A 13,412-nucleotide genomic window follows, 5' to 3' on the forward strand; every position below is an offset into this window, starting at 1 on the left:
CTTCTGTGGTATCGTAAAAGTCATTAGACCTTATTATCACGAAATTAGCCGAGCTTGCCTTACATATTGGATATGTCATGATATTATGTTCCATTAACGAGGGTATGCTGTTTTTACGACTCTTAACTATGCACATCATAATTTTAAATAAATATTTTAATAATTTTAAATTTATCGTAGTAATATGTTTCGGACTTCTTAATTGTCCGATCCTAATTTTACGTCTGTTCATCCATGGTGTAAGCCAATACTGAAAGAGTTTTCGATAACATTCATCTTGTACCTTACTTAAATTTATATCCATGTTCCAATTATTTTTATTATTCTAAATTATATAAACTTCCGAAAATGACAGATTAATCTGCCAAAACCGATTAAGTGGAATAAAATATTTGAATTGTGCATCTGACAATTGATCTTATTTTGGGAAAAATTCTTACTATACCCATTTCTTCGAAGTTGTTAGTCTCATAATACTGCGAAAGAGCATCCTCACAGCTTGGAAGTATGGGAGGCATCTCAGATATCGTATTGGTACTGCACATGTTGTACAAAGGCATGTTCCAGGTTAGAATCCCAACCTGGATATACAATTTTAACTTATGACCTTCAGTCAATGAGGTACAGAAGCTACACAAACCCAAACAATTAATTTTAAGCCTTACAAATAATGTCAAATGTTGCGTGCATTGCTGGTGGATGACCCTAGGAGTTCAGCTGCGTAAATGAGAAATATTTAGTTCATTCCCATCCACTGAATACCCTTCCACTAAAAAAAAAATTGAAAGTTTTGTCTTATGTCTATGATCTGTATTCATTCACGTAGATTGTAATGTTGTTGTTGTTGTTGTCTTGTATATCAAGTCAAATAGAAAAAATAATGTAAGACTCAGTGAAAATACGTGTCCTTCCCCTTACCAATAACGTCTAGGTGGCTACCAAGACTAATGTTATCATCTGGCTAATGAATCTTCCATCAACATCATTCTTATCACCTGATCACATTGGTCCTAGCATTGATTAAAATCTATCCTACAGATACGAGAATCTGATATATTACGTGACTTAATTACTTCGTTAATTTGTTGAAACAGTTGTGGACTGAGTTTAGCACACAGTTTACACAATAAACATAAGGCAACTGAATGATACTGATCACGTTAAGATTGATTTTGCGTGCAATTAGCCAATAATTGTATATATAGCTGTATAAATTAGTTAACGGCAATATTAAAAATGTGCTGATGCTCGTAAACTCAATTTGCTACATTCTTTCCTCACCTGAGATGTGTATTGAGAGAGACGTGCCAAACTTCCACCAAAAAAGGCATCTTCTTTGTAAAGTGGTCGAAATGCTGTAGGAGTATGACTGCTACGAGCACTGCTTTCTGATGTTGTACGAACACGGTGAGGTTTTTCATCGTCATGTGCTACTGAACTTGGTCGCTTGTGGGCTAAAGACCCAACAGACGCTCGCATGTTATTGTTACCTCCTATGCTGTTTGCCGATGTTGTCATGTCTCTAACCATCTTCATGCGAAGCAGAAGTGGTAGTTCTGCTGGTTCTTTTGTTGCTTCTGGCTCCACCTTTACTCTCACGGGTTTCAACGGTCTAAAAAGTGCTCCAAATATTGCACAGTTTAGCACAAGACCTGTTACAAGAGATAATACAGTTCATTTATCTGTAGATATAGTAAGAAGCAGAGAAAACTGTTTGAATTTTAGTCACATATTTTATTGCAAATTTTAATAATTTGGCCTCCATATTTATCACACATAATATCATTGCCACTCTACATAAATTAAATCCTAGGAAATTTTCTACTCTAACTCTTACAGTCCTTTCTGTGAGTTAACTGAAATACAGTGTTTTATTAATATATAAATAAAACCTCCTCACCCGCTTGTATAAGAAAGGTTCCTCTCCACCCAAAGGTATTTATCAGGGTCGACGATAATGGTGCGATCAGCATTGTTCCAATACCAGATCCACACACAGCTATTCCAGTAGCTAACGCTCGCCACCTTTCAAAATAAAAGCCAACAGCTATCACTGCAGGAACATATACGAGTCCAAATCCAACACCTGTAACAGCAATAGTTGGGTTATTGAAAAGTGTAAACCACCTGTGAATACCAAAGAGTTACAATCCTAAATAAAGAACGATATCCTTAAACTGGAAAACTGGTCACAATTAAACTAGGAATAAGTATGCTCTTCATATTCAAATAATAATTCACACTTTAAAAGAAACAAAAGAGATTTGGTATGTAGAAGTGTATATAATAGCAACCTTCTAGTGAAAGAAACAATATTTATGTTATAAATTAATAATCAGAAAAAATGTTATGACCACTGATACAGAATTAATTAAACAAGTTCGTACTATTCAATATAAAATCCAGTGGAAATGCATAAATCAGACTTTCAAAATGATAGAGCACAGCAATCAGTCGTCCTAAGCAAATTTAGATTTCTGCTTTGGCCTAGCCATCATCAATGCTAAAAAATACGAGAAACACATAGTCTATGCACTTCTTATGTTTTTAGCATTGATAATGGCTAGGTACTAGCCGAAATCTGGATTTGCTTTAATAAAACCTGAAAGGGAAGGACAGCTGATTGCTGTGCTCCATCATTTTGAAAGTCATATCACAGTCGTTGGGGGCATTCCACTTTCCTAATGGAAGGTAACTTGCATAAATCATATTAAATTACGCACAGAAAACACAGAAATTGTCACCGAATGATCTTGCCTGAGAAAGCACTTGGTTTCACTATTGTACTATTCTGGCCACTCTGATGACCTACCCTGTATTTTCTGGAAATCATACTAAACCTAGGAGCGATGTCATTGAATTAGTGAAATTATATTCAACATCCTCTCTAGTGTATGTATACTGGACCAGTAAACATTCTTGAAAATGTACAAGGAGCTTCTGATTGTTTCTTTCCACCACTATCATAAGTATTACAAGTATATTTAAAAGAAGAAAAAATTGAAACAACAGGGCTCGTCAGTATTACCACCACATTTATGTATAAAAATATATCTCTGATAGAGCATACTGTATAATGCAGCTAGAAATTGTCGAAAGACTGTTATTCTCATGCGGTGACATGAGTCAGTTCTTAATAAATGAAAAGAAAGGTGATGGTTTGGAGACAATGTGACACAGTTTTTGTGTTAAACTTCTTGCTAACATTTACAAAGGATCCTTTGTGAGGTAATGTAATTGTCTATTAGCACAATATAGACTTAATTTCTTGAAATCTGTTCAGAAGGTAGAGATTGGGAAATAAACGGATGATGGTATCTACAAAACGTATACCACGATTATCATCGTCAACAGTAGGAGTACTGCACAATTGCTGTATTGTTCACTAAATAAGGAGCCACTAGCTGGTTAACCAATGACTTTATTTGGCGCATTCCGCGTAGAACCCATCACCAGATGAACTTCTTGGCGATCAAGTATATGAAGACAGTATGTAACAAACAAGGCAGCTGCTTTTCGACATCACTGTTAACTTTTACTGTTTTGTTTTGCGTTTATTCTTGCACAATATATTAGTCTTGGGATAGATGACTTTCAGGCAAACTTTCATACTTGTCTATTAAGTTACTCCATTTTTCGTTGAAATTCATCTCCACTAGGTACAATCAGTAAAATGTCATAAAGGTGGTTCATATATCTTCTGTTAACCCGCACTCCTACTTTGTTTCCCTAGCATAAGGCCTGAAAACTCACTCTAGAACTGCTGAGAATAGTTTTATGGTATCGAATCCCTTTACTGCTTTTTCCTTCAATTCTGATTTCAATCACCCTCACGGTGTCTATGGGAGTTCTATGATTGACATACGTATTTTTATACGTGTGCTTGTCTCAGTGGCCCAGTGGTACGAATGGAAAGTTTTTGGGTTCGATACCTGGGCAGTCTTAAAGTTGTTACCTGCCACTTATCATTTTTCGCCTTTGGCACTGTCCGTAAGTGTGAAAAACGGCGAGGTGCACTGCTTTAAACTTTAGGCCCCTGGCAGGATAAGTCAGCTCAGAGGTAGGAGGAGAGCCACTGTCTACAGTGTTATGAGTTTCATGACAAAAGACAGCAATTTGCGTAACACAGTACGGCTTCTATTGGTATTCGTGCTGGGACCTCGGTTTTCGGAGCAAGCAGGAAAACCACATGTAGGGGAACACGAATGTAGCACATTTGTAAAATCGTAGGCGTTTCCCACAAATAGATTGTTTACAAAACGTGTTTAATTGTACGAATTTTAAGGTGTTCGCAACTTAGAACAGTTTTGTTTCCAAGTGTTTGCCATCAAGATGAGCAAGTAAGCGTGGAAAAAAAAAAAAAAAAAACGTTTCTACAACGGATAGTTTGTGAAATGATTTGTATGGCCACTGTGCTGCATCATTGCCGCTGACATGACTATAGGCGAGCGATTCTGCCTTCCAAGCGGAATCTGCTAAACAAGCTGACACAACGTATTATCTCCACAATTTGATTACAAAATAAGGATGTATAGGACGATGCCATTACGAACTGCTTGAGGAAGATTTAATATGACCATACCGTGATCGTCTGATGTTGTCGCAACCGTCTCGATGACCGTCAGGTACTGTGTTGTAGGTAATGCTATGGGACGCATCATAAAAAGAGGTAGATCAGTGGGACTTTCTGCATCATGCACAGAATGCAAAAGAGTCTTTTGTACATTTTACATTTCTCTGCCGTAAAATGTGTAAGAGAAGAGACGTTTTTAACGTTGCGGGAGGCTTTTTTCCGTAACCCGTAAGCCTCGAAGCAAACCATGCATATTTTATCATGTCAATGAATGCATATATATTATTTTTGGGCAGACAACTCGCTTGTAACTTGCAATCACTTCACGGAATTTTTCATTTGCCGGAAGAAATGTGCGTGTTACGGTTGATGTAAATACAACGGCATACATTTTGCTGCTATGGTGATCTTACTTTATTAAATAACTACTTTACGAAATAAAATATTTACTTTATTAAATAAACTATACGTCTTTATGAAGTCTACTTGGAAAGAAGAACGTTTCGAGCACTTTTAAACTTAACCAATCCAATTCATTTTGTAAACCGACCGTTGCCTTCAGTTTTGGAAACACGTTACCTACATGGTCTCCTATGGGTACTTAGTTTCCACTCTTGGAAAGCCGAGACATCAGTCTGCGACATGACCACTGCAGCTTTCCGGTGAATTCTCTAACAAGCACAGGTCCCAGGGACGCTCGGCTGAACGTTCCACACATCGTATTGCCACGTGTATGACCTGCATTCTGCGACCATTCTCCTGGAAGGCAGTGTATGCTTGTTATAGTGTCACATCAAGCGTGAATCATGTGATTAGTCTACATGTTTCCATTGTTCCCCGATTTGAACGCGACGTTCCCATGCTCTCTGCAGTCGTAACTGACGACGCTATTGCGTCAACAATGGCACATGTATGAGTGCTCAGCTGCGAGGACCAATTACATATCTTAGTATGAGAACGTAATGGAATAAGGAATAAAAATACACTTAGGAGCAACTGAATTACGGACAGCTACTGTACCAATCCTGCGGCATGGGGCGGTGCCGAAACAAGGTCATCCTGCTCCCTTAGCAGAACTGCCCAAGCTGCCACAACTATCCTCACCCCTGCCTTGTAAAATTACCTTTCTGCAAGTTTTTTCTACACAGATTTAGGCAATTTTGGTATTTTGTAAGCAGGTTTAATAAGAATGAATAATTATTGAAAAATATTACTTAAACGAACTGGATTGATTAAAGATATTGCATACAACAAATAACATATGTCATTATAGTAAATAAATTACAAATTATATTAACTCTGCAATTGCGTGGATGCAAAACTAAGTCTATGCCTTATTGTTTATGGCAGATACTGTACATTTGTTTTAGTATAATGTTTGATAAAGAAAAGAATTTATATGCTCTTTATAAATTCTTAATGCTGCATAAGTTATTAATTAGAAATAAAAGTAATAGGTCTATAACTGCGGAATGAGAAAATATACCTTTCTCAGGAATTGTGTGTTTCTTAAAATTTTATTTGCCATTTCCTTATTTTGAGCGAAATAAACTCATCAATTATGTCATTGAAGTCATGTTTACCAGTTGTGTCGTAGTCTATCGACTAGATAGCCAAGTTAGACAATTTTGCTTTCAGCTGTACTCGAACTTATGTAGTCTTTTGTCACTCTTAATTTTGTGAAACGGCGTTCACAAGATGTCGCAGTTACTGGCATTGGCGGTATTATCCTCAAAGTTATTTCGATGTTTGGATAGACATCTCTTAATCCGTACTCTGGAAAAACTTCAAAATTTCGAAATGGGAGGCCATGTCAATGACCTTCATTAGCCCACTCACCTAGAACTTGAAAACAGTTATTTAATTAACCAGCCCCAAAATGTATCAATAACTTTGGTATAATTGACACCAAAATTGCTGAACTTTTTCAGTCAGTCCCCAGGGCTGACAATTCCTTCACCAGATCGTCCATCCAGCGCTACCTTGGTCGTCCTACGGAGCGTCGTTAGGGAATTATAATCAGATCAAACTGTGTGCTTTTCGCTCACTTATTATTCCTCCTCGGTGCAGATGAAGTGAGCCTCGCATTCATCCATATATCCACCCAACCTCTTCACCCCTGTCAACTTTGTAACAGCAAAACTGCTTTATTTCTGTTCCCCTTTTTCACGTGGTTGCTCAATAATTTTCTCCAAATTAGATAACAACATCGATGCTAAATCAGGGGTAGCACTCTTTCCCTGCTTCCCCCTGAGACGCATCTCGCTACAGTTCTCAATAACCAGAGCTTGGAAAAAATCAGAAGGCTTCGGTTAAATAGAATAACTGAGTGAGTACCCGCTCGCCGACCACTGAAACCCCAAAATAACGTAGCAAAGTAGCACGAACCCCGTTGCTGAACGTAGCGAGCTGTGTAGTGTATAGGCGGTAGCCGTAGGCCTATATGTTATTTGTTTTTTTATACGTTATATGTTTATTTATTATCCGTTAAGCATGTTTACCATGCAACTGGCTTCGTCAAAATACATTTTACATATTCATGAAAGTATAGTTGTTACTGATTTGTACATTATAGATTATGCTTTATACATTATGCATATGTGTATGCATATCTTGTCCACTGAACTACTGATCTGTTTGTGATAGTGTTTCCAAGTGACTGCTATGTTAGTGACACAGTTGTTTGACTCTAGCCCCAGCAATAGCTTGGAAATACGTAAAATAAATAGTTTATATCATGATGTTTTCAATAATATTGTTACAGGTGCTCAATTTGTAATGTGTTTCGTCAAACTTCATCCGAAAAACGATAGCAAGACGTGCAGAAGACAGGTAAACATTTGACATCACGTAGATCGACAAATCGATGTTGTTGTTGTGGTCTTCAGTCCTGAGACTGGTTTGGTGCAGCTCTCCATGCTACTCTATCCTGTGCAAGCTTCTTCATCTCCCAGTACTTACCGCAACCGACATCCTACTGAATCTGCTTAGTGAATTTTCTCTTCGTCTCCCTCTACGATTTTTATCCTCCACGCTACCCTCCAATTATAAATTTGTGATCCCTTGTTGCCTCAGAGCATGTCCTACCAACCGATCCCTTCTCCTAGTCAAGTTGTGCCACAAACTCCTCTTCTCCCCAATTCTATTCAATACCTCCTCATTAATTATGTGATCTACCCATCTAATCTTCCGCATTCTTCTGTAGCACCACATTTCGAAAGCTTCTATTCTCTTCTTGTCCAAACTATTTATCGTCCATGTTTCACTTCCATACATGGCTACACTCCATAAAAATACTTCCAGAAACGACTTCCCGACACTTAAATCTATACTCGATGTTAACAAATTTCTCTTCTTCAGAAACTCTTTCCTTGCCATTGCCAGTCTACATTTTATATCTTCTCTACTTCGACCATCATCAGTTATTTTGCTCCTCAAATAGCAAAACTTCTTTACTACTTTAAGTGTCTCATTTCCTAATCTAATTCCCTCAGCATCACCCGACTTAATTCGACTACATTCCATTATCCTCGTTTTGCTATTGTTGATGTTCGTCTTATATCCGCCTTTCAAGACACTGTCCATTCCAAACAACTGCTCTTCCAAGTCCTTTGCTGTCTCTGACATAATTACAATGTCATCGGCGAACCTCAAAGTTTTTATTTCTTCTCCATGGATTTTAACTTTACTGCTTGCTCAATATGCAGATTGAATAACATCGGTGAGAGGCTACAACCCTTTCTCACTCCCTTCCCAACCACTGCTTCCCTTTCATGTCCCTCAACTCTTATAACTGCCATCTGGTTTTTGTGCAAATTGTAAATAGCCTTTCGCTCCCTGTATTTTACCCCTGCCACCTTCAGAATTTGAAAGAGAGTATTCCAGTCAACATTGTCAAAAGCTTTCTCTAAGTCTACAAATGCTAGAAACGTAGGTTTGCCTTTCCTTAATCTTGCTTCTAAGATAAGCAGCAAGGTCTGTATTGCCTCACGTGTTCCAATATTTCTACGGAATCCAAACTGATCTTCCCCGACGTCGGCTTCTACCTGTTTTTCCATTCGTCTGTAAAGAATTCGTGTTAATATTTTGCAGTTGTGACTTAATAAACTGATAGTTCGGTAATTTTCACATCTGTCAACACCTGCTTTCTGTGGGATTGGAATTATTATATTCTTCTTGAAGTCTGAGGGTATTTCGCCTGTCTCATACATATTGCTCACCAGATGGCAGAGTTTTGTCATGACTGGCTCTCCCAAGGCCGTCAGTAGTTCCAATGGAATGTTGTCTACTCCCGGGGCTTTGTTTCGACTCAGGTCTTTCAGTGCTCTGTCAAACTCGTCACGCAGTATCGTATCTCCCATTTCATCTTCATCTACATCCTCTTCCATTTCCATAATATTGTCCTCAGGTACATCGCCCTCGTATAGACCCTCTATATACTCATTCCACCTTTCTGCTTTCCCTTCTTTGCTTAGAACTGGGTTTCCATCTGAGCTCTTGATATTCATACAAGTGGTTCTCTTTTCTCCAAAGGTCTCTTTAATTTTCCTGTAGGCAGTATCTATCTTACCCCTAGTGAGATATGCCTCTACATCCTTACATTTGTCCTCTAGCCATCCCTGCTTAGCCATTTTGCACTTCCTGTCGATATCCTTTTTGACTGCTTCATTTACTGCATTTTTGTATTTTCTCCTTTCATCAATTAAATTCAATGTCTCTTCTTTTACCCACGGATTTCTACTAGCCCTCGTATTTTTACCTACTTGATCCTCTGCTGCCTTCACTACTGCATCCCTCAGAGCTACCCATTCTTCTTCTACTGTACTTCTTTCCCCCATTCCTGTCAATTGTTCCCTTATGCTCTCCCTGAAACTCTGTACAACCTCTGGTTTAGTCAATTTATCCAGGTCCCATTTCCTTTAATACCCAACTTTCTGCATCTTCTTCAGTTTTAATCTACAGTTCATAACCAACAGATTGTAGTCAGAGTCCACATCTGCCCCTGGAAACGTCTTACAATTTAAAACCTGGTTCCTAAATCTCTGTCTTACCATTATATAATCTATACGACACCTTCTAGTATCTCCAGGCTTCTTCCATGTATACAACCTTCTTTCATGATTCTTGAACCAAGTGTTAGCTGTGATTAAGTTATGCTCTGTGCAAAATTCTACCAGACGGCTTCCTCTTTCATTTCTTACCCCCAATCCATATTCACCTACTATGTTTCCTTCTCTCCCTTTTCCTACTCTCGAATTCCAGTTACCCATGACTATTAATTTTTCGTCTCCCTTCACTACTTGAGTAATTTATTTTATCTCATCACACATTTCATCACTTTCTTCATCATCTGCAGAGCTAATTGGCATATAAACTTGTACTACTGTAGTAGGCATGGGCTTCGTGTGTATCTTGGCCACAATAATGCGTTCGCTATGCTGTTTGTAGTAGCTTACCCGCACTCCTATTTTTTATTCATTATTAAACCTACTCCTGCATCACCCCTATTTGATTTTGTATTTATAACCCTGTATTCATCTGACCAAAAGTCTTGTTCCTCCTGCCACCGAACTTCACTAATTCCCACTATATCTAACATTAACCTATCCATTTCCCTTTTTAAATTTTCTCACCTATCTGCCCGATTAAGGGATCTGACATTCCATGCTCCCATCCGTAGAACGCCAGTTTTCTTTCTCCTGATAACGACGTCCTCTTATTAGTCCCCGCCCGGAGATCCGAATGGGGGACTATTTTACCTCCGGAATATTTTACCCAAGAGGACGCCATCATCATTTAACCACACAGTAAAGCTGCATGCCCTCGGGAAAAATTACGGCTGTAGTTTCCCCTTGCTTTCAGCCGTTTGCAGTACCAGCACAGCAAGGCCGTTTTGGTTAGTGTTACAAGGACAGATCAGTCAATCATCCAGACTGATGCCCCTGCAACTACTGAAAAGGCTGCTGCCCCTCTTCAGGAACCACACGTTTGTCTGGCCTCTCAACAGATACCCCTCCGTTGTGGTTGCACCTACAGTACGGCCATCTGTATCGCTGAGGCACGCAAGCCTCCACACCAACGGCAAGGTCCATGGTTAATGGGGGGAGGGACAAATGGATAGTCAAATCGAAATCAGCTGTATTTTGACCGCCATCTTGTCCACTGCACTACAGAAATGTTTGTGATCGTGTTTCCAAGTTACTGCTATGTTAGTGACAATTTGTGAACAATGACCAGGAGAGGCACGGAAATGGAGGCGCCCCAGGGCGTCACTACGATTCTGGCACATCAGAAGAAAAAAGTGTGACCGTTACAAAACATTTTCGTGCTAACATCAGTCCAGCATCCAAAGTGACATCACCCCTTACTAAGTTTTCTCTTCTTCCACAGGATGGCCACAGAATTCACGAAAAGACTATGTAACATCTGTATGGCCTTATTTTAAAGTTGTTTTTGTAATGCCATTTAGCCTGAATATGAGGTTCACCTCGAAACATGTCGCTAAATAAGTAAGTAATACAATAGTTGACTGTCGAAAAATAATCAAAATGGCTTCAAATTCATGAAAGAAGATATTATTATACTCGTATATGTTGTAGTATTATATACAGATTCTGGGAGTTTCTTGTTAACGTAATACAATTATATTTTGCATTATTTGAAGTTCTTTACATATAAGAGTGCTCTCTCTCAGGAATGAGTTTCTCCGATTTTATGACATATGTATGATTAAAAAATGGATTATGAAGTTGCTATGGGTATAGCTTGGTTGTATGTTAGCGGAATCAGAAAATGTGGATACGATATCTTATTTGTGGTCTCATATTGATCTGTAGCGTACCCCGAAGACTATGTTAAGCTGAAAGGTGAAAGTTTGGCTGTGTGTGGGTAAAGTAGTATGGAAGACCTCAGTTAATTCATTTATATTTTTAATGATGGAAAATAATAAATATGTGCAAAATATTGAGATAAAGTGTGTAATTAAAGTGTAATAGTATAGAGATAATTTTTATTATTATTTGATCATGTATTGACCATATTTCATTCAGTCAGTTATCATATACTAAAATATGTTTGCCTAAACAACTACATCGTGATTATAATTATGCATTTTCCAAAAAAAGTATCCATAATCGGCTCTGAGCTCCAAGAAATCGGATATAATGACAGTACATTCATCAATTTTCCGATTAAACTGATAACCTAGACAACAGCATGTACTACAAACAGCCTGTCATTGGACTGATAATTAATGGTTACATTCATTGGCTTCAGACTATTACCTTCAAGTCAAATCTGTAACTATATTACAGACCGGCCTGTGACCACACTCGAGATTAATTACACTCGAACCTTGTATCTTAACAAATTTCAGTTACACGTAGCCGAAACTCCATGCAGCACAATACTGAATATTGATAGGTCTAACTTTTTACGAGGGTTGAATGCCTCCACCTTCGTTAATTGCGTTTGGATGGGAATATTTTAATAAATCAGATGCAGAAATAATCCTTAGAATGTGATCATTAATTACCAATATTCACTTTTCCACATAATCACCAGCCAATTGGATACATTTCTGCCAACGATGAACGAGTTTTCTTGAAGCCGACACTCTGTTTCCGCATCCACAGTCTCCCGGTTCTCTTACCGTCTTCATCAGAAGCATAATGATGTCCCCGCAGATCATCTTTCATTATTGGGAACAGATGGAAGGCAGACGGTGCGAAATCTGGGCTGTATGGAGGATGCCATACGGTTGTGAGATTCAGTCTGTGAAGTTCTGCTGTGGTGGCACGTGAAGTGTGTGACCTGGCATTGTCATGCTGCGGGAAAACATTTCCCTTTTCCTTCAGGACACTTGTTAGCAGTCGTTTCAAAGTTCACATCGTTGTGATGTAACGCTCTGAATTTATTGTTGTTCCACGATCAAGGGAATCAATATGGATAACACCATCTGGGTCCCAGAACACTGTGGCCACTATTTTTCCAGCTGAGGGCTGCGTCTTGAATTTCTTTTTCTGGGACGAGTCTTTGTGTCGATATTCCATACGTTTCGCCTCCAGGTCGTAATGGTGTACCCACATTTCGTCTTCTGTCACAACTAAATGGAGAAAGGCATCACCTTCATTCTCGTAACGCGAGAGGAGTTCCGGGTAAATTTCAAGTCTGTGCGCTTTCATTTCGTAATTCAGCATTCGGGATACCCATCGTGCACAGATGTTCCGATCGCCAAGCAAACCAATAATGTGACCCATACGTTCTTGTGAAATGTCGATTGTGGTTGCATTTTCTCTCTGAGTGATACGACGATCGTCCTGAATCAACCTGTCAACATTTGGCTTGTGAAACTCGGTGGTTGCTGTCACAGGTCGTCAAACTCTTTGTTTGTCACGCAGATCAGATGTTCCCGCCTCAACATCTTTAAACTTACTCGCCCAAGGACGCACAGTACTCACATCAACACAATCACCAAAAAATGTTTTCATTCTCTGATGAATCTCCTTTGGGGTGACACCTTGTGCTGTCAAGAATTCAATGACTGGACGTTGCTTAAACTGCATTGGCCGACCGTCTGCGCAGGGTATCATACCTTACACTGTAACACACAACCGTTCAATGCTAAGGCTTCCCGCCAACTGGAGCTGTAGGGAAGAGGCTACGGAACAAGCCAGTACCTGCCATATACCAACGCTGCCAACTGTTGAAGAGTTACGAAGGTGGAGGCATTACTTTTCAGTCATCCCTCGTACAAAGCTTTCTCCAACAGGTGAGTGATATCACTTGCGTCAACAGACAAGTTATGGACGAATGTCATCAGATGGCGTTAGTTACAGAC

At 39.0% G+C, this 13,412-nt stretch overlaps 1 protein-coding gene across 1 annotated transcript in view; it reads right to left on the reverse strand.

The window, feature by feature from the left end:
- Positions 1-13,412, reverse strand: part of LOC124556573 (monocarboxylate transporter 3-like) — a 362,125-nt gene that overhangs the window by 82,274 nt on the left and 266,439 nt on the right. The window contains exons 4-5 of the mRNA XM_047130532.1: positions 1,901-2,086; positions 1,282-1,652 (exon numbers count right to left, since the gene is read on the reverse strand). Coding sequence (XP_046986488.1) covers positions 1,282-1,652; positions 1,901-2,086 — 557 coding nt within the window. The remainder of the gene's footprint in view (positions 1-1,281; positions 1,653-1,900; positions 2,087-13,412) is intronic.

This window comes from Schistocerca americana, chromosome X (genome assembly GCF_021461395.2).
Source record: "Schistocerca americana isolate TAMUIC-IGC-003095 chromosome X, iqSchAmer2.1, whole genome shotgun sequence".
Lineage (NCBI taxonomy): Eukaryota > Metazoa > Arthropoda > Insecta > Orthoptera > Acrididae > Schistocerca > Schistocerca americana.